The following is a 22,789-nucleotide window of genomic DNA, read 5'->3' on the forward strand; positions in this document are numbered from 1 at the left end:
ACACACACTCGCGCACCTAGCGGTGAGCGGTGGCGAAGGAAAATGGTTAATTTGCCTATTTTATACTCGTCTTGCCTTCATGGCAGCTGCTTTGACGAAGGAACCCCTACCGATCCTCCGCAAGCATCCGAATGGTCTTGTAACGCGCGAGCAGGGATTAAAAATTATTGCTTCGCCTTGTAGCAAACAATAGCGGAGCAATTGACCTAAGCCTAAACCAATCTCCCCGCAGCCAACGGGCAGCGACCAGTGATTGTTCATTGAAGCGGAGTCCTTCGATGGCCAGTGGGGATGGGGACGATAAAAAGTAGAAGATGCAAAAACGATCCTCAATTCATCACTCTAACGGCGACGACGAGCGCACCGAAACACGGAGCATTGCACTGTCTTAATTTATATCCTCTACACTCTACCTGCCAGCAGTGAAAGTTCCCGAGTGAAGTGAAATAAAGCTCGCATTGAGTGTTTGAGTCCAGTGGTCGATTGTCTGTTTGCAGGCTGTCTGTACCAGTTCGTTCGATTTTCATTAGGAAATGAAAAATGACTCGTACCGACGTGCCTGGCGCAGGGAATGATTTAATAACCCATTTAAAAAGGGAGATATAATGGGCAGGTTATGTTGAGGACTTTATTAAACATGCACTCGTGTCCCGGATGAAGGAGCAATTGGTGTCGCCTGATGGGGGTTTTGCCAGGAGCGTTGCTTACCTACCCGGGTGGGTACCCCATTGGAAGCAGTAATGATGCCGATGGCAAAAGAAAAGCCCGTCTCGGGCCTTACCTCACGGGAGGATAAATTAGCAATGATGGGAAAATTGGTCCAGTTGGCAGTTTCAAACGCAGCCTGTAACCGATGCCTTAGATGCGTAGAGATTCAGAGAGAGAGAGAGAGAGTTTGTTCATCCCCGAAAGCGTCGAAGAAAATTGTTCTCATTTCAAGCCCGATAGCCCTCCGATGCAGCCGTCATATTTCGTTGCATCGTTTACAATCGATGGCGTAATCGCAGCTCGAGCGCGACCCGCCTATGTGAGGTGATATACCACCCTCCCAGTAAAGCCTTATCTTTGAGGACAAGAAACAATTAAAAAAACACTTTCTCCTCGCTGGCTGCTGTCTCGAGGAAGCCGATGGATACTGTTTTTTTACTGTGCAGCCCTTTGGGAGGAGCTCGCTGTGGAAATGTACGCACCACATGGCAGGTGCTATGGCTCTAATTTCATTTTCGTTCCATCCATTTCGTGGCCTCTCGACATCGATTCCTGCGTTTCTGAGCGGACACAATCGCTGCTAGCCGTGTGCGGTGTGTTATTTTACCCCCGAAGCTTTGTTACTGTTCTCTCGAGCTGGTGCTGTTTTCCTTCGCAATGTTGTGATGGAAAGCCAAACCGAGAGGAGGCTGTGCGTTTCCATGACATGGCCTGTCAATGTGTCGGTGCAGAGAAATGGATAGATTATCCGTAGCATCTCCGCTGATGCGATTGCGTAATGCACACCACGGCGCCATGTTGCTGTGTTGTATGCTGCATTGGCTACGAGTGAATGCAATGGCCTAGCAGCAACGGCAGCAACGAATGAAAATGCAAAGTAATAACGCACATCACGGCTTGATCGCGGCAGTCGGTCGTCGGTTTGCTTGCAAGCGAATGATAGCCATTTCGATGGGGAAGAGAAAAGCAACGATGGTTTGGCTTGGTGTTGAAATGAAAATGTAAAGAAATGGCAAGTGTGGAAGCAAATGACTCACTCCGGTGGCATATGTAGTTTTTGACGTGTGGCGTGGTTCGTTTCATGAAGATAGGCTCATTTTTAGAGAGCTTTTACTGAAACATCATCACTTTGATCCATGGAACGGAATGCAAGGTTGCTAAATTTACTCAATTTAATTCGATACATATGAGTGATAGTTATGGAGCGGATTCAAGAAGAAAAAAAGCGTCCATGCGTATGTCATTTGAGTTTAGATAATGTTAATCATTAGTTTATATCAATGCGTTTGTTGAATGATTGCATCACTTTGCGTGCCAGTTGGTGCAGGTATGGGCGACAGGCAGCTTCACATTTCGATCCATGGCGTAAGGGCATCGTGAGCATATTTCTTATTTCAATTTGTTGCAACTTTCCACACTCCATCACTCAGCTCATTCCAATGACTACCGTTGAGCGCATTGCTTGCCATTGCATCAGAGGACCCGTCATGCTTATGTCCATTAGTGCTTGGCTACGGAATTGAGCCATAAAACGCCAAATGGGAGGTTTGTTTTAATTGACATACACTACCGAGCATTGCCGATGTGTGATACTTCCCCTACTTACTGATGTTTTGATTGATTTTTTTCTTTTCTTTAGTTTTTGAGATTTAAATGAGCTTATATTGTTACACTTGCACTCGATTCTGTGAAATATCTGGGCATGTTACCGTCCTCGATAAACGCTAGGTGGTTCTATAAATACAATAATTGCCGGTATCACCGGGTATTAAAGGATTCTGTAGAAACCGACCAACAAAACATGCCGAGCTCGATTGGCGATTTGAGAAGGTGGCGTGGAGTTCCTGCTAGGCGAGAAATAATCACAAGTTTCGCGAAGCGGGCCCCATCGAAGTCGGTTCTGCAACCGGTGATAATGACGTACCGGAAGTGCGCTGCAGTTGAACCTGCAATTTAAATCCCAGCCTTGTAATGGCTGCTGGCAACATCGCTGTGTGGAACTAGTACGATCATGAATTGTCATACATGCGATTGAACGATGCGATTCTCAGCTGAACATGCTGTCTGATGCTGAGCTTTTCGAAAAAACTTCGTTCAAGAGTTTGGGTACAAGATGTTTCGTTCAAAAGTGTAGTTTTTTTCAATTCATGACACCTTGGAACAAATCAATTCACATGAGAAGCATCGTAAATAACCTCTATGTCCTTGTAGATTTCCTGTATGCATTATGTATTGTCTAAAATCATGTTTTATGATAATTCAATAATGTGGAGTTATCGCCATTGCACTTAATCCTAAGTTAGATTAGTATATTTGAAAATATTATGATTTCCAATAATGCACCTGGCTGACTCGACGATGCGAGATTCTTCCTCCGATGATTTCTTAGCTAAAGATTGCTTCACAACGCATTTCTGGGACGCAAGCGATCGGTACCCCGACCGTGTAACCTTTTCTAGAGGACTATCCGGGTCCATGCGGTGCGTAATTATCTCCCCACGACACCGTTTACCTCGCCTCGAATCTCAACGGGCTCTTTCGGATAATTTTTGTGGACAAGTGTGCACTTCATCGGTGGGCTTATGCACGTACGGTTGAATGTTTCCAACGTCGCAGTTGACTTCGCGATGGCGTGCTGCTGTGGAAGCTCAAAAGCCATACCTGTAGAACGTGAAGAGGTTGATTTTTGTTTATGTTACGTTTGGGAGGGAAACCCCACCGCCACACCGTTCTTGGTTCGGATCCACCCGATGGATCGCCCGCTTGATCATCCTCTCATCATTAGCATCGAATGGGTTTTGGGTTCTGGGAGTGGATGCTGCACCGACGGCTAATGGATGTGCAAATAATGATTTAACTTGAGGATCAGCAATCCACACGCGAGTGGAAACAACGGCTGCAGCGCAGATGTGAAACCTGTGCGCCACTCGAATGCATTTCACTTTGCAAGGGAATCACGGTTTTCATGCATTGTGGTTCTTAATAGTCGGCCAATGCTTCGCGTTTCCTCCCAAGTATCGTGCAAAATATCTTTGAGATGCGCTTTTTTCTGTGATGCAGAAAAACAAAAACCCCGGAGTCCGTGTGAGCATGAGATATTTTTCAGATGACCATTAGACAAATACGGTTTGTGTGTGTGCGCGCGCGCCCATTACAGACGAAGGTTTCTTGCCAGTTGGTGCACGTCAACGGACGAACTGAGCGCGAGCACTCGAGTGAAACGAGCTTCTCGTTCGCGATTCCGTGCGAAGCTTCCCGTTTGGCCACTAAACAATGTTTGCAATCAACGTTTTCGCGATGTCAAGGGTCCATCATCGATGCTGGAGCCGGTTTGCGCGAGCAGAGCATGTCCTCTCCCAAGCGAACGTCGTGGTTCGTCGCTTGTTTGCGCATCGTGTCACTTTGGCCCTAGAGTCCACAAGAAGCTGAACAGATCGCGATCCTCATTGTTGAAGAGGGAGATGGTTTTGATGATAAGTTTCCCATACTGGGATTCTATTTTTCACGTCCTAATTTATAAGGAACGGCAAATAATACATACAAATCATAAATTTATAATGGCAAAAAGAGACGTTCTATTTCTAACAAACGCAAAATATTCCACTGAATAAACGATAACAATTTATTCGATTGTCATAAAAGTAGTACTACTGCTGGCGCTAGCAGCACTCCCTTGGCAATCAGTTACATATTAATTGTTGTCCCAACCAGATCCAAACGAGGTGCATATTACGCACCGGCGCATGTCGAAGGAATTCAATCGTAAACTCGTCATAACAGAAAAAGGTGTCAGGCCATTAGCTGTCAGCACCACCATCATTGGGTGGCGGATGGCAGTAATATTCAACCGTGCGCTCTATTCTCTTCGCACAAGGTGTGAGGAGGAGTGTATGTTGCCCTCTTGCAGGGCCGGTTTTGCGTTTGATGTATAATTACGGGCAAATTGCGAGTTCTGGTTGCGCTAATCGCAAGGTCGCCGAGGGTGAAAAAAGGTCGCCCGTGGTGTCGAGAAGAATGCCGTTCTCGTAGGCATCTTGGCCAGAGCAAAATCCTCAATTAAAAATGAGATTTTGCATGCTAGCAAACGAAATAGGAATATGTTGGCTAGTTCGCTTTGAATTGCACTGGAAAGAGGAATCGTTTTTCTTATCTCATCTGCATCCGGGATGTAATTTAGAATGCGTGGTGCATAAAAAAAATCTGGAACAAAACCGAAGCATTTAGAAGAAGTCGATTATTTTCCTGGTTTAGCTTTTTCTGTCATCGTTGTTTTGCACCAGCCACGTGCAGTAATGATCCCGACCGAAGCAATGATCATTTTTTCCTCGTCCGATTGTTCATCAAACGGTAGAGGTTGCACACAGGACAGGTGAAAAAACTGCAATATTGATCATCATCGTGTGGCGCTGCTTGGGACCTAGGTTTCGAGATTCATCATTTTTAATAGGAATGCGATTATTTGTGGGCACTTGCTGCTTGCATGCTAGGGCCTTTTTTCACCTCCAGTTTGATCTGCTTTTTTGTCTGTCGATTGCACCCGGAATAGCGCTCTCATACATCGGGAGCGCTGCAGGTTGTAAAAACGGGTGCAACTGTACGGCGCCGTCCACTACAACCGGAAGACGCGATTTGTGGTCCTGGAGCGGAGAAACCAATCAGACCTTTGGCTTGCGGGGAGACGGTCGCGATATGTTCCATTTTCATCCACCGTAATGTGCATACGAGTGCAGGCAGTGGTTGAGCGTCCGAGATTGCGCTTCCTTGAGGCGAGCTTTTTTTTTTCTTTCTTGCTCGCACCCTTACCCCGTTAGGTTTCTAAGCTGATCAATCCATGTTTTTATTAGATGATATTGCATAAATAGAGAGCAGTAAGAAATGGGATTTCGAACACTGTCTTCCCCGGATGGGTGCATTTGATCGGTAAAAAGTAATTACCACCATCCAATCCGGCGCGAGCCGTAATCTCGGATCCGACCGTCAAAGCCAGCAATTACACGATCATCTTCGATGTGGCAGATGAGGACGATCATGAGGCGATTGATTGGCTACTGCGTGGTTTGTGTGCCGCGGGACGTGATGGCTAATTTGAGTGTAGCTGCCTTTTTTTTTGTAGCCATTTGGTAGCTCCTTACGAAAGGTTACCGGGCTGAAGGAGGTTCCGATGTGTGTCAAAATACGCCATAAAAAGGGGGGAGGCTGCACGTGTGATGTTATGACGCTAATCGACACAGTTGAAGCACAAACTGCCATGAAACGTGTGCATCTGGTGGCATCAGGAACGTTCGAGATCAAAAAAAAAACCACTTCAGTGCACCATCTCCAGATGACACTCGGATGCGGTTGTCGGAATCCGGGCTTTTGGAAATCATGCCGAAGCCGTGGGGAAGCTTTTAACGGGCTTAGGTGAGCGGAAAACACAGCAGGAAAAAAAAGCACACCCCAAACGGAAGAAGCGCTACCGAGCAGGTGAAGATGCTCATTTGCCAGCCGCCACCTCATCGCCCCATAATCAATGTGCGCGCTACAACTATTATATACCGCGCGTCGTCCGTGCAAACGGCAATTAGACCGCGGCATGATTAAGGCGCCACCGGGTTCCGGGGAAGACGGCTCAGAGAATATCGCTCGCCGGCGGTGTGGAGCTCGAGAAAAAAGGGGTCCTAATGTCTTTTTAACCATATCCATGAGGGCGCGTTTAGGGATGCGCGCTGGTTCATCGTAATTGCTAATTATGTGTGCGAGCGCTGCCGGTTCCACAATCGCTGATCGGATCGGCATGCCGAAATGACGAGAATTGTAAGCAAGAGAGAGAGAGAGACAGAAAGAGAGTGTCAAGTGGAATCTCTGACTTCCGCCGGTGTGATGTGTGGGCAAAGAAATATGCGTCTAATTTTGCTGCAACAACTTTTGAGCGTCTCGTACCGTTTTCTGCTCTGTTTCCTTACGTAGACTCGGTGGTAGATGAGTTACGTAGTGCTTTTTTAATTTATCTGGCAACTTTCTTCCAGCGTGTGTTGTCCGACAAATCGGCGGCAACAATGGCATAGGGCAAATTTCTAATATTCTATGAGGTTAATCTGTAAATAACTTCTACCGACACGTGCTGTCAAGATGGCGAAGTATGCTTTTTGAGAAGCCAAGCTAAGTGCCTTCGTGTGCCCTAGAGGTCAAGTAATACACCTTTCATTAGTGTGTGCGACTTGCAACCCCAGATTAGAGAAGCCCCCTAGATGGACACACACTACATAGGAGCGAGAGAGAGAGAGAGAGAGAGAGAGAGAGAGAGAGAAAGAGAGAGAGAGAGACAGAGAGAAGGCTAGGGTTACGCTTATATGCGATGGTAATTATCGGTAGCTTCTGAGCTGAACCTGGTCGGTGCAGTTAGTACTTAAAAGCGGCAAAATGAACGCGCAGAAGCTTATCGTGGCTGCGCCCAAGATAAGTGGAAGCCTCCCTAATCACGCACGAGAAGCGCCCGTTTGCACGCGTCTGCCGTTTCGCATCGCGTTTTGCGTTTTCAGACGCTTCACCTGCGAAGAGGAGACCCTGGCGTGGGGTTCTGAGCGGGAAAACATCTACCAGACGAGTGCATAAGTCACGTGGTTTGCGTGTCTCATTTGTTGTAACATTAGAACCTGGCTGCTTATTTCTTCGCAATTTTCGTCTCCACCGTGGAGGCATGCCGATCATGCAGAGGAGTTTCATTTTTGTTGCTTATCTGCCGCTCATTCCAAACGCGCTTCCACATGGTTTAGGTCGGCTCTCTTCATCACGCAAAACTAAAGAACCTAAAACTATGTGCCGTTGTCGGATTACTAACTGCATGATCACGGGAATATGTCCAGTGGCGCGGCCGTGAGATGTTCTGAGACAGCCTGAACGTGAAGGGGTTGCGTTATTTTCGCACAACAATGGGCCATAAACAGTGTCTTGCCATTTCGCCTCCGAACGCAATGGGCTATAAAGATTATCGTGCATGATGCTCTTGTTTGAACAAGATTTTCATGGGTTGTGTTGAAGCTTTAGCTTTACATCTCCAGCTGTCACAGGACTTCCAAGGTACGGAACATTAATAGCCGGTGATGCAGGACAGACACCACCTCGGTAGTAGGTATTGAGCAGGGTTGGCTTTGGCAGTCGTACACGTACCAATAAGATAATCTGTTGAAAAGCGATTAAGAATTCTCAAAGTGTGTAACATAGTTGATCATTTTACGAGAACTACTCAACTGCTAGTTGACATACTGAGCTGAGCACATGTAAGCTGAGATGTTGAAATTAATCGATATATCTCTCTATTTCAATTGATGAACAAAATAAAAAAAACATTTTTGATTCAAGCATTATTGTTCATAAACATAGTTTGCGTTGTAATCTTTCAAGAATCATTTTTATAATTGTTCAAAGTGTTGTAAAAGTATACGAATGTTAAGGGTCGCTGTTAAATATAGCACATCATACATATTTCACCATCTATTGTTTCCAAACAAATAACATTTACAGTAGGACTAGGAAATATGAGGTGCGAATTGCTGGAGATCATACCATTTCATCGATCCGTAGAGGATCCGTTCTTTTAATTTATTCTTAACAAATATTCACACATTCGACAGACGCTTGTGCTCAGTTGCAACATAGTTGTCTTTTTTATGGTACGTGGCATTAAACAGGAATGAAGAAAGGAATGTAACCACAAACAACAAACCTCAGCCATCAAATTGTGTTGTCAAATTTACGAAAGGATGAATTTCAAATACCCTCCATGTAAATTTGCTGCTCGAAACGATCACGAAGGGCAAACTGCATCTACTGTGCACACATCGCCGCTAGCCGATGGTGCGTTGTTTGTGGACGTGTGTGCGAAAATCTCTCAATGTCGTGAGAATTTTCCGTTCGCATTTGAGGCGTGCTGCTATCGTTTGTTTGATTTTAATAGAACTGGCGTTAACGAAGCCCCGGTGTTCGATCAAACGCGCAACCTTTGGGTTGATGAAGTTTCCCATTAGAGACGCAATCGAAAGCAAACCGATTGCATGAAGCAACGGGGAACATTATAACGATAAATGCACAAGCAGTACACGCAGATAATGCACTATTCTTTTAGGCATCAATGTTGAAGGGAATGATTCCATAGTATTTACATTTTTTACGATGGTTACACAACAGCCGGGGGCGGCTTTTAAAAGTTAGCCATTCAACACAACTTTTTACATTGTATTTTATGGGTTTCTTTTGTAAACACAGAGCTGCATACCTAGCAATGTTACTATGAACGTTTAAAAGGTTTTTACTTTGCGTTTTCCGATAAAATTTGCTCATCGCCGGTCGATAGAATGCAAATACTTAGAGGATCGTTCGAATGAAGATTATTTAGAAAATGCTTGGAATGTAACATGTTTTGTAAAATATGTAGAAATGCGAATCGAATGACTAATCGTGATGAACAAATGCATTCCTAGATACGAAGCGTAATCAATATTCCGATTATTTACCTTTACTAGCATGCGATAACGTACAATAGCAGTTTGTTTCTGCAGTTGTTAAAAGGCCTGTAATTACTCCCAAATTCAACCTCCCAGATACCTATCCGATCATATCCTCCATAACATCCACGTTACGCGCTCAAGTCGTTGTAGTTAGCTGGTTTAAGTACTTCTTTACATCGAAGCCGCTAACAAGCGCACACGTTTTGCGCGTTGTGCAACAATCCAACACGCAGCGCGGGCAAAACGCGGATGCAGCGGCTTCCCACTGCAGCCAATTGCGTGTGCTACATCAACTGATAGCTCGTATGATTAGCATACGAGGAGGACTCCACCACCAACTCAACTCCAACTCCAGCGTCCCTACGCACGCGCGGCTTATCTCGGTGTTGCTTCCAGCAGTGATTTGATGGCGTGTTTCTTCTCGCTTCCTTGCAGATAATTGGCGTGAAGCAGTATCTAGTCCGGCCAACGAATTCGACATTCCGCACCGAGTCGTCCGGCAGCAGCACCAATGTCAGCGCCATCGGTGCCCTGCCCAGCAGCCTCGCCGGCAGCAACAGCAACATCGCGACCAGTGCCACCGGCAGCGCGATGGAGCCCGGTACGATTGCGATACCGGGCGGTTCTGCATCCCCGGGCGCCATCGGGGCGTCATCACCGCCGGAATGTGCAATATCGCAGGAGATACCGGCCATCGAGTCGCTGGTGCAGACCAACGGGCGTCCCCTGGAGGAGGTCCTCCAACAGGTAAGTCGTCTTGTGATTTTTAATCCTCCAGAAAAGAAAAACTGACGCGCAACGCGGGAGCGCTTTGAGCCGTGGGCTTTCGGTTGGGCAAAAGGCTGGATCGAATTAGCTTGGCGCGCGCGTGCCTTGAAGGACTTTCGGTGACTTTGTTCCTCGGTTTGCCGCGGTGACTTCAACGGGCGAGAGATCTCCGTGAAATGACGCGATCGGTTTCGCTGGAACGGCAGCGCAACGGTTCCAGATAAGTAGCGACTGATTGCTGCTGCTGCTGCTGCTGCTGCTACTGCCAGGGCTGCGAAAACTGCGAAAAAGTTGCAACCGCGCGATTAGTCCAATTATGCACGGGGACGGGGACCTACTTGTGGACGAACGCGCGCACCACCCGAAGGGGTACAGTGGCCTGAGAGAACGCGCACGAGGGTACGGCAAGGTTTTCCGCTGCACTTTGGACTTGTCCATTCGCGTGTGTGTCAGCACCGAACAGCATGATGATGCTGCGCCCCTAGTGATTCGCGCAACTTTCACAATATCCCTCTCCATGGGTTCGCGGCGTGTGCCGTCGAGGGTGAGAGACATCGCGACAGGTTTCCATGTTTTAGAGGTGCCTTTTTTTTCTCCATTGCATCGATTAATGCATCGCGAGATGAGACCGCACCGTCCGGTTGGTGGCGGTTGTTTGCTGGCAAGACACGCGAAGGAGCTATCCTCTGTCCATTCTGTGGCGGTGCCGTTTGCATCCCGTCCCGTTAGAATGGCCGGTTTTTCGGGGAGCTGACGAGTTTAGCATATCTGCTTCGGAAGTCCATATGTTTCTCCGCTTCTTGAGCTGCGAATCTAGGAAGACCCTGTTTCAAATTCGATCGAATCGTATCATTGCGAAAGGTTTAGTGGGCCGATAACTGGTTGGATTTCCTGTCAGACCAAGGTTCTGCTGGTAGTTAGCATACGAAGATAACATTAATGATGTGAAAATCTCTTTGAGATGAGGCGATTTGTTGCATGGTCCTTTTCCACACGTCGATATGCAGGACAGTTTGGTTGATCGAAGCAGCAATTGAAAAATCCGACAAAGCTTTGGTTAAATGGAATTTATAGCTGTTGGTGATCATGAAATATTCAATTTCTATCACTTTAAACTGATCAGACAAGTTACCCTGTTCTATCATGCCGACTAATAGCGGAACGTGTACGTCGATTGGAACTAAGTTTGCGAATGCGGTTGATAGGTTCGATTAGACTACGGATTAGCTGCCAGCCGAGAGTAGGTTTAAGCTGACAGCTTTTTCTTGAATTGATTCGTTTTTCCTTTGCCGAAAGGAAACTCCATCGAGTTTCGATTCGAATCGGTGCCGATTGGAGGAAAGCTTGCGCTACATCGGATCGTATCTGAATACACGTAGCTCTTTTACGTACCTCCAAGTGCGTGTTGCGATATCAGCTCAAGCTTCGGGGTTCGATCGATCAATCGCGTTACGCTCTCGATCCGTCCAACATCTCGCACCTGTCCGAGCGGGTTTGTGTCAACGCCAAGTGCAACCAAGAGGCTTCACTGCACCTAGAAAGGCTCACCTTCTTCGCGTCAGGCCATCATGGAGTGCGACGTATGCAAGTTGCCTCATTTGCTGATTTTATTATTATTTAATCGATACAACAACCAGCGATGGCGATGACGGGTTGTGTGTGGCTACATCTCGTTTCCTTCTCTGCGATCCGGTTGTCTGATCAAGCGAGTGCTATGGAGAGGCCGCTGGGAACTGCTGCAGTCCATCGAGAATAACTGGGTCTCTCAATTAATCTAGTTTGAAAACTCGTTGCTCCGATCCGGCCGTCATTGGTGCCGCAGGATCGGCGATCTAACATTCTCCGCTTGGTGCTTTGGATCGATGTTTAGCGATCGCGATACTACCTGCTGTCGAACGTTCAAGAAGGCATGCGCAGCAGCACGGTGTGGTACGCAATGGTACTGCGGGACATTGTTAATTCATTGAGATCCGCTACGGTTTGTCGCATGGTTGGGTTTTCCTTTGGTGATCCGCCCGTTGGACGATATTCGATTAAGATGGAACGTTTTACGGTTGATTTGCGTCGTTAAGCATGCCCGAATGAACCGTCGGTTTGTCGGGCAAGTCAATAAAAGGAAGATTATACGACGCGACGATCTGAACGTGATGTTGCAAATGCTTCCTGAAGGACGATTAAGGCACATTGGATTGAGTTTGAGGCATGCCATAGAGATAGCAGAACATTTGTAAGGTGTATGTGATGACTCTGAGGAATCTGAGTAAACGATGAGTTAAAGAAAATATTTCACCTCATATTTCATCCATTGTACGATCGCGGTCGTCCTTGATTTTCTTTTCAATTTCTTCACGAAGCTGCGCAGTGCTTTCATTTTCGAGCAACTCCCGAGAAAGATTTCACGGGCAACACTACCACGAAAACCGCTTAGCGCCGATTTCACTCTCTCCGTTGGGGTGATTTTCCACCAATGGAAAGGTCGGCCAACGAGAGAGATGAAGTTTTTCTTATGAAAATCCCGGAGCTTGTTTCCCAACGCCCGCCAAAGGCACGAGGGGCCGCAATTTCATCGATCACCGATCGAGGAGCCTCTGAATCACCACCAGAGTCTCGGAAAACGTTGTCGCTTTTTTTCTCTCTTTCCCCGTTCCGGTGCCTAAACCTCGGCGCTCGTGGTCTTTCCCTCGGTTGAGGCCGCCCTGCGAACGATGGAGCGCAATGTGGAGCGCCACGAGTGATGAGCATGCGATCCGATTGATGGATACGTCCCGGTTACGGTTCGAGGATTTACCGGCAGCTCTTACCGTCGGAACCCTCTGCCTCGCCCGATTCGTCCTCCACCGGTAGCGGCGCCCGTCGGAGCTTCATTTTTCGTATCGCTGTTGTACGGAAACCCAATCAATCCTTGGCTTAATTTATGATTTATCCGATCCGAGCGAACGCAAAAGGCTGGTTGCAGAGAGCAAAGGTGCTGGTTATGAGAAATCACAACAGCACTTCGCTCCGGCCGCCTGGACGCGCGGTTTGTGCAGCAGGGCGTTAATTAATGCTCATTAAGATGCCAGCCTTTGGCCTCTTTCGCGAGGGGGTTCTTTGAGTGGCGTTAGGTTATGTGTGTTCACCTGTTGCCTGCGCTTTCTGACGCCTCCGTGATTACTGCGCACGGCTTTTTTTTGCGCCCTCATCTGCTGCCCAACACCGACGTCGTTGTTGTGCCTGGTAGGGTTGGTGTGAGTTCTAAAGCCTTGATTGTATCGCGATCGTGATCGTACTCAGGAGGCGGTACCACGATTTCAACGGGTTGCCCAAAAGCAAGAGCGAGATGGTGTGCGCCTTAAAGGTATGCAAGGTGCGCAACACTCGGTCAATTATGAATCCGATGGCTCACAAATGGCACCATCTCGTAAGTAGAACAAACGTACAAAGATCATTGTCATATTGTGCGCTCGGCGCCGAGGGACTCTTCAAATGGCGCATTTCGATTTCGTCTCGAGATTTGTCGGGGCCCTTATTGGATACAGTGCTCGTTGCTGCTAGAAAATTGTTGACCTCACCCCGAGCGAGACCTTTCACCGTCCCAGACTCCACGCGATACCGATCGAAAGCCCCTTTGCGATGGCTTTCACATGAGCGCGCGCGTGTAGGTACGCTGGATGCATAATTCTAGTGATTTGCGCAGGTCTTGGCGACGAACCTCCTCCGCTCATATGGCATCATTTTGGCCAAGGCGACTAGGGGCAGCTGTGCAAATGTCTTCTAAATGTATGCGCTTATAATCATAGTTTTGATGGCTTATTTCATCAATACACAGTTTGCTTTTTCTTCACTGAAATCCGCTTCATTGCCCCTCTGCCCAGTTGCGTTTAATTATAAATACAGTGTCATGTATACGATGTGCAATTTTTCTCTCTTTTGTTTCGTGCATTTCGAAAGTACTCTTTTACACCAATGCCAAGCAATCCTTGGCATTGATGTCGTTTCCATGCTTATCCTTCGCATTGATTCTAGCCAGAGCTCAGCACGTAAAGATTTTCTCCGACGGCACGTTACTGTTCCATTTTTGTCTTGTATTATCTTTACCTTTCGTGCGATCTCTTCGCATCCTCATAATACCTTTTGGTGACCTTCCTGTCGAAGGAGCAAATTGATGGATTTGGTGGTACGGATATTTTAATATCCCGACTTCCCGACGCCCTTCAAGAAGGGCGGGGACAACATAATTAAAGCAACATGTGTGTATGCATTGCAAAAGTGAAAGGTAATCTCTGCTCCGGACATCCCGTACCAATTCGCTCGCCAGCAACGAGTTTGTATTGTTTGGGTTAATTTTTAGTGCCTTGAAAAAGCACGCAGGTGTTTTCCTGAGTGCAGCATTGTCATCTTTTTTGACACTCGAAAACAAGAGCCCACATTCAGAAAACGTAATGTTGTTTTACTAAAAAGGCGTGAATTTTTAGTCGTCTTTTTCCTCAGCCACATTTTTATGTGAGACTTTATTGTGGTAGAAGTTCAGGGCCAAAGAGCTGGAGTAAAGTGCAAAGTGTGACATTACGTTAAAGTGTCTGAAATATAGTATGATCCTGTTTGAGTCATGAAAGTAATATATTTTCATGTTTTCTGCATTTTCAAGATATAGTTTTTTTTACTTTAAATCCAAAACTTAGATATGTGCTTATGTTTTTTCCTTCCTCATTTTCCCTGCCTCATGCAATCATCTTACATTAACGATGTAGCTCGGTCGGTAAGTGCTCGTTACGTGCAGAGTAGATGCAAACGATGCTGCCTGTTTTTTTTTTTGTACCGTTTCTTCGCTCGATGCCTTTCGGGCGTCCTATCTGGCGACCGGAAATTCCACACATCGTAGCGGCGAAGGGGCTGCAGGTGGTGAAGCATTTCTTAAAAATTAGACTATCCTCGGTATCCATCAACCCACCACGACCGGGCTCTCGGGCTGGGGGATATTTCATTTAAGACCGCTCATTAAATAATTGTTGCGGTACAATAAAGAAATGACGGTAAAAAACAACAGCAAAAAAACATGTAAAAGAAAGCGAAAACAACTTCCTCGACACTTTATGGTCGGACAAAAATGTATGTACCGAAATGTTGGCGTTTTTTTTGGTTCAATGGTGAATTCATTTTCCCCTTTTTTGCTGTATGCATTAAACGCAGAAAAACGTACGACTAAAAGCAAAATTAAATCCTTATTTTCACAATAAGCAGAGCCCAACGTAGTGTCGTAAAACCTTCTGTAAGACAAAGTGTTGGCTTAAATTCAATTCCGTTTTGAATTCTAAAACTGTTAACTAAACTAAACGTTTTGAATTCTAAATTCACTGTTTCATATCAATTGAACTACCTTTAATCAAATGCAGCTATGAACTGCTTCTTGAGACGGTATACACATTATTTGGATAATATATTTTACCTTGCTAAACCGATTTCACTAGAATGAATGAACCATTAAATACAATATTGATCATTAGCATTGAAATCATTGCAGCATTGTATAATCTGCCAATCTTGAACTGCAACCTTCACAATTGGGAATTCCTGAGCGTTGATTGAAGAATGAAAATGTGTATCAGTGTGCCTCGATAATGGCGCAGATCATGCGGATGCAAACTAAACTCGATCCGATCTCGGCGTCCGCGATCACAGAGCCCACTGATCATAGCGAAGACAGTAATTTCCGATAATTTCTCAGGAAAAGCCGTGTGCACGGTAGCCGTACGCTGCCGGAGGCGCAAATGACGCTAAATTGTACCGACATAGCTGGCCTGGTCTGCCTGGTCGGTTGTTTCGAGAACAACTTTTACAAAACGCAGCAATCGCCTCACCGGAATCCCGCAGACTCGGGATCGTTACAATGGATATGATCCAGTCGTCCTTAGAGAATAGTATCTGTCGCTAATGCTGCTCAGAAATAGTTTTACATCCTTTCCGTTATGGAGCCAAATCGGCCCGCTGGATGCTTTGGCCGGTGTTGTAATGATAGGCTGTAACTTGTAGCCGTGTGGCGCATGATAATGACAGGAAGAGCTTAGTTTAAGTAATTGGCATGTGTGCAAGGAATGATGCGGCGAAGTAGAGTCTAGATTTGCTCTAATGAAACACGTTGTTGTTGTATCAAAATATACCTTCTAACAAGCGAATGAAGCTCTCGATTGAACAAAATCCATCAAATGAAGCACACCTTTGATGTTATTTGATGGAGTTTTAATACCTTAATCATAGCTAGTTCTTATAGTGTTCTTCATCTACATTTTTTATGTCTGATTCATACACGTTTTTGAACTCTGAATTGCAATTTGAGATGTATTGCGCATTTCGCAAGATAGCTATCCGGTTCGGGATGGCTTGTGTCGTCATTAGTAGCAATCGTTGATTGAGGCGAAAAGATGACATTTTTTATCTTCTAAATTTGTGAAAATATAAGCTTCAGCTATTTAAATACCGTGGAATAGTTCGAACGGGATCTACCTGCGAATGTGTATGATCGGGACGATGAAGATAAAACGCAACATGAAATATATATGTATCTCCTGCTCGTTTCCATAACATAGATATTGCTAATTTATTTATTTTCTACCCGGCGATATATGCTTATGATTAGGAGTTGTTCTCTTTCTGTCTTTGGGGACCTTTCTCTTGTCGCTTGTTTATTCCGCCGCGGGAATTGGGGTATCACGGCGAATAAGCATAACAAACCTGACTCACTTACCTTTCGGAAGGTCGAATTTGCAATTCCACAACGGGTTTTTTGGCAGGTTGAAATTTGCCTATCTGCGGTGGGCGCTGAGTCCCGCTTCTCTCCTGTCTCGTACTTGTGCCAACTTTCCCGTGAGTCAGTCATTTTGTGCGGACCCAAATGGACGTCATTACAGCATCACGGGAAAGGATGAGCATGCTTCCTGTGTGAGGGTTTTGATGAGTGTATGGCGCAATTCGTTGAGCTTGCAAAAGGAAGGCTACGGGTTGAGAATATATGAAGCTGCGCAAGAGGAGATAGAAACCTCAGGAACCATAAACCAATCCTCCTGCCAGTAGTACACCGTACGGGCCGAGTTCATTAGCATGTTGTCAATTATGAAATTAGCTGCGTAACTGTCGTCTCATCAGCTTTCCATGCATGGCCACACAATCGAGGTCGTTGTCCATCGGGATGTCGAAAAAGACCCTACATGGACTATTGTTTCTAGATGTCACATTCCATTGACGTCGGACGTGCGGACAAAAATGGGCTTCCGAAGGGCTTGCGAGCAGTTGCACAAATATTGATCAATAAAATGTGCAAAATTCATCGATTCGCGAGACGAACGTTCCGGAATGCAGCATTGTACAAATTGCGATTGTTAGTACACACTTCTCCATCACTTGCAGCATTGCCAGATGTCAAGGAGCAATGATGAATCTTGGCAATTCGTCTTGATCGTCGGTAGCACGCAGGGTCCATGCATGTGAAATGGAGAAAATGAGTACCGCAAAGTAAAACGGATTGGTTGCATCCCTGCTATTTGCTGTGTGGAAGTATTGTGCAAATCCATTTGTATGTACTTTGTAATTCAAAAGTGTGTCCCGCGTGTGCCTAAGCGCCGTGTCAGAGATAGAAAAGGGCTGACAAAAAAAAAGCCCCAGGAAGAGAGTAGCAACAGTTGTAAAGATTGCATCCGCGATTTGTGTTTGCTTGCGCTCATTCCACCGCAAGTCCGCGCTGCTCGCAGTAATGGCATTTGTTTAGTTTTATAGGATCTATTACATGACGCGGTGACTGTTCGGTGTGAATGGGCAAAAAATGAGTCGAAAAGAAACACGTCTCAAAAATGGTCTCCGTTTTGCGTTGTTTCAAGCAGGGAAGTCCGGTGCGCTAAACCCTCCGAAATGGTGCTAGTTGAGCTGGAAGGCACTTTTTTCCTCGCTTGGCCCAAAACAGCCAGCCCCACAGGTGAGCTTGGAAAGTGTTTCACAATTCTTTCGTCACCGCCGTTGCTTCGTTTCTCGGCTCGCCACCGAACCCATGCCGGTGAAATCGTAAACTTTCATCAGCGTCACTTTTCCCTCGCCTGCATTGGTTGGCCTCCGGCAGGTGGGTGATAAATCACGCGAGAGCCGCGTTGACAGTTTTAAATCAAAGGCACCGAAAATTAGGTTCGCAAGAAATGGTGATGATGGCGGACGCAATTTAGAGCAGCGGTTTTGTGCGTTCTGTCTCTCGTGCTGCATATGATCTACTTCTGATCGTGTAAAGAAACGCTCCATTTGCCTAGGAGCGAAGATTAATAGACCGTAAATCAGGTTCACTTAGGGATCGTGCAACCCTTAAACAAAATGTTTCCATTCGTTTGTGAGCCTTGTTGTGTTATGTGAGGACAATAAAATGGATGAAGGTAGGTAGATGGGATGTCATTTTTTTCAGTGAAATTTGATACTCACAAACGGAAGTCGATCGTCATTCGTTGAGAGATACTAAGTGATAATGCCTGATGTCACACTCTTGTGTTAAAGGGGTTCTCGGAAGGCATTTAAAAGCCCTGCGATCGAGAATGTCGTAGGATGTGTAAAACTCAAAACCTTTGGAGAACAGAATTGATTTTGATTTGTCAAACTGACGACACAGAATGAACCATAGAATGAATTACAGATATAATAGAACTGAAGGAAGTAACTATTTTGTCATACCACGATTGCGTTGTAACATTGCTAAAACTCGCATTGTCATAATAACAAATATGAATTGTCGAAGAGAGTAGATTAAGCATAGTTATCTTTTGCTTTCAATTAAAACATCGCTTTGCAGTACATCCTGTATCGCAGCATGTATCACATTCTCAAAAATGTTGCGAAAGCGTGAGCTCGATCGAGCTATTTATCTATTAGCTACGGTTTGAGATATGTCTTTCCCACCAAACTATGAAATATTTTGTCGATTTGAAGCTCGTTTCGATCGATAAGCGTGTTGTCGCAGTATGTGTACGTGAAATCACCAAATTGCACCTAAAATCGAGACCGATTTATCAAAACGGCTTTAAGGGCATATTTGTTTCATTTCGGCTTTAAAGGCACATTTGTTCTCTATCTTGGAATGACATTTTTGTCTCCGCCTGTGTCGCGCTTACCGTCTAGCAACGTGGCTCTCGTATCAAAGGTAATAAATTTTCAAAATCTCTATCAATACAACCCTTTCCAATCAGCAGTTGATAAAACATCGCAAAGGTATGCCATTGGGTACAAGTGAATGTTTTTTTCTGCTTTTCACTCAAGCCCAGCGGCTGTTGTCGTTTTGCAGAGTAGCAACTTGCAGTTTTAGCTCCGAGGAGCCTCTTTACTCCGTTTGTGTGTTGAACTGAACAATGGTTGAGATAAGCAGAGGCACCAAGCGCCGCTTGAAGTGATTGTGGTCATTCTGCTGCTAGCAGCGCCAGCTTCGCTTGTGTGATTATATACGTGAAGCCTTGCATCGGCAGTCAAGAGGGCACAAAGTTCAAATAATCCGCGATGAAAACTGCGAAAATGTATGTTTGCTTCGTCGCTGGTGTCGTCATCGTTATTGTAAGTGGTTCAAAGGTTCCCGGGTCTTGAGATGACGTAGGGTGGCATTCCCGCAGTTACCTGCAAGCTCTCGTTCGTTATCTTTTCGATGTTTAAGATTCACCTTGCACGGTTGCTTATCGGCAGATTGTGCATTTTGTTTTCGCGAGTTAAGAAAATGGTAGGACCTCCTACAGAGAAGTTGATGTATGTGATAAGCGAAGCGATCGTTAACGAATATTATTTTTGCCCTTCTCTTCCACAGTTCGATGAATACACGAAATCACTCAACCTGGACCCGCACAGTCCCAACTTTCGGCTAGTGACTGACGGTCAGCTACCTCTCCGGCAATGCCTCCATCCTGAAGCAAGTGCCAAAGACATCGACCTGCCACAGTACTACTGGCGGTTTTGCGACCTGCGCAAGGAGTTTGTACGATTCCGGGCTGGTGACCTGTCGCGCGCTCTCGTTCCAGTCGCCGACGCACCGAAGCTTCATTCCATGCCAAATCTGCCGCCGACTCCGACCTCCATCGCCGAAATCATCAAAGGTAGGTGGTTTATCTGGAAATTGTTCACGAATTCGCACTTGTTTCGGTTCTGTTCATCTTTCTGCACTGACTCTGCACTTGCTGGAGTAGCAGTTGATAGTACTAGTGCATGTCACTGTGATAAGGGATCCTTAAATATTGCTACTCAGGTTTTGTGCTTTTCACGTTTAGCTCGATTAAATGAGTCAGCATTTTTTATTCTTGTTCTTGTTGCTGTTATAATAAATCGGCGGTGTTTCGCAAACGCTACGTTTGAAGTTGAAGCTCTTAACTTTATTTTTATTTTTCGTGCTTATGCTACTTTTTAGTGTTTTCTTGTATATTTGTTGTTGCACGTGTTTCACGTAAATTGTTGTTTACATCACTGGACGTTTAGGAATGGTTTGTTAAGCGGGATTGATAAGATTAGAATATTGTTCGCTACCTCGGTATTATATTTTATTGCGACTGTGTTACGATGATGATAATCTGTGTATCATTAGGTAAAAGTATAGGCATGACTTTGATTTTTTGCCATGGGTGGAGCATTTGCTTAACCTTTCAATTGTTTATTTTTAGAGTAGAGCCATAAATCTTACATGTTACATAAAAAAGTCAGCATTCAATAACATTTGCATCGTTAAATGTGATCTGATCTTTGCGATTGCTTAAAAAAAGCGCCATTGGCATTGGTGTTATTGCTTTTGTTATTGGTATCTTTATGTACAGCAATGTAAAAAATCTGTTGTCTTTTTTTGTGGAATATCTCATCAGAAGTTATCGTTTCTCATGTTTTTTCCTGCATTCGAATACACTTGTCATTTAAAGAATCACACTGAAGAAAGGCTCTTGGCATATGTCAAAACTGACATACAATCGACTAATTCGTTGTTTCCAGTTAAAAGGAGTAAGGGCACAAAAGAACATTTAAAGCAAGTAGAGGCAAACCTCGGCGAAATTGATTGATGGACTGATTGAGTGAGTGACCGAGCCGGGTGCGCGAGTAATTTACGCCAGCAAAATGCCATTGGCCTCATTTGCTTACGTCCACGGGCCAAGGTACGATGGGTCGGCAGGGAAAAACTTCATTTCTGCTTAAATTTGTAAGGAATCGAAGATTGAAAATTGTCTTAAGGACAAGCGCTGTGTCTAGCGCGTTTTTTTACTAATTCTCTTCATACGATCCTACATTTGTCCTTCGATCGGTGGTTTGAACTTACGTTAGGCTTATATGGTGTGAAAAAAATTGGAAAATATTTCGAAAATCATCGTAAGCGTTCGCACAAAATAAAAAAGATTACGCTTATCGACGGTGATTGGTGTCAGCAATGGGAAGACAAAAATAATGATTCTTTGGCATGGATGGTACATGGCACGTTTGCAAGGGCAAAAGGGTAAAAAAGGATATTAACGCTGCGAAACATTAGCATGTTCACAGTGGTTGATTGCTGCCCAAGGAAGGCAAAGTAATATGCTACGCAAGGGACGAACATTTGAGCATGAAGAAAATGATCTTTTACCTCATCTACTGTTCACTGCAGTTGACAATGACTACAATCATGTCGGTGATGCTGACTTGCTGATGATCGTACCAACGAGCATGATGATGAAAAAGCTCGTTGATACTTATTGCTACCAAATTTGACGCCGCAATTTTGCCTAGCATTAAACGTAGTCGTTGCTGTGTTTTGTGATCGTGCATGTCGATCTTTTCGTTGTTTTACGACATGGAAAATCGAAAACCTGCCCCGTGTACCATTTGCTCGTTCAAGGCATTTTGTACATGTGCATTACTAGGATTGTTGAATTCACGCTACTCCATTTAGCAGTTTTCATTTTCATTTCAAACAACTGTTTGTGGCCTAAGCATTCACAGGTAGTTTTATTTAAAAATCAATCAATTTTAGCATCATCAACTTCTGTCAAATTTAAAATCCATCGTCTATAACTTTTTCATGAAGTATCGAGGACAAATAAGAAAAAAATGTTCTGTATGATGTAGTTACCAATCCCACCGTTATTGCTTGTTGCGCAGTTGGAGTACCGACCGCTGTCACTCATAATGGCGCTAGTGTGCCTTCTCGGGTCAGGTGCTTCTGCAGCTGTATCGACAGCACTTCGTGAAGGAAAGATTATTATCATTTCCAGTACAGTGTAGATCAAAGCAATTGCTGATTTTAAATAAAATAATATGTCCTAACATATGTACCGATATTTGATATTCGGAGTTGTTATGAGTATTAATGAAATTGTAAATGATCTTCAAAATTAACTCTTAAATACATCACATTGACAATCCATTTACAGAATCTTATCTGTACTAATCAGAAATTAGATAACGTCATCAGATATTTTGTAAAGTGTAAAGAAAAAAAAAACATTTTTCATGTCGATCATGACATTTCAAAAACATTCATGTCGATTTTATGGCTGTAAATAAACAATACGGAGTTCTACGATATTTTATTGGGTCCGCTAGCACAGATGTATGCCTCTGCTAATGGTCTGCGGCCTGCATAGTCTGGGGCACTTGAAGTTTTGCAATTATGCTGCACCAACATTGCCATGGAACTTATATTTAAACCCAGCCCTCATATGGCATTGCTTTCTGGTCCCACCGAGAGCGTTGGTGGATGTGTACGCATTCTGATTTGTTGTTAAAGACCGTGTAGGGATTAATCGCTCGAAAATGAGTTGAACAAACGTACGGATTGTTGCGCCGGTTCTCTCGGGTGTTGCATGTCAGCTGACCGGCCCGAGCAAATGCACTCT

General features: G+C 44.9%; 1 protein-coding gene across 1 annotated transcript in view; it reads left to right on the plus strand.

The window, feature by feature from the left end:
- Positions 1 to 22,789, plus strand: part of LOC128728996 (RNA-binding protein fusilli) — a 53,893-nt gene that overhangs the window by 19,486 nt on the left and 11,618 nt on the right. Inside the window, exons 3-4 of the mRNA XM_053822649.1 lie at positions 9,630 to 9,941; positions 19,753 to 20,038. Coding sequence (XP_053678624.1) covers positions 9,630 to 9,941; positions 19,753 to 20,038 — 598 coding nt within the window. The remainder of the gene's footprint in view (positions 1 to 9,629; positions 9,942 to 19,752; positions 20,039 to 22,789) is intronic.

The sequence above is a fragment of the Anopheles nili genome, chromosome 2 (assembly GCF_943737925.1).
Source record: "Anopheles nili chromosome 2, idAnoNiliSN_F5_01, whole genome shotgun sequence".
Taxonomy (NCBI): Eukaryota; Metazoa; Arthropoda; class Insecta; order Diptera; family Culicidae; genus Anopheles; species Anopheles nili.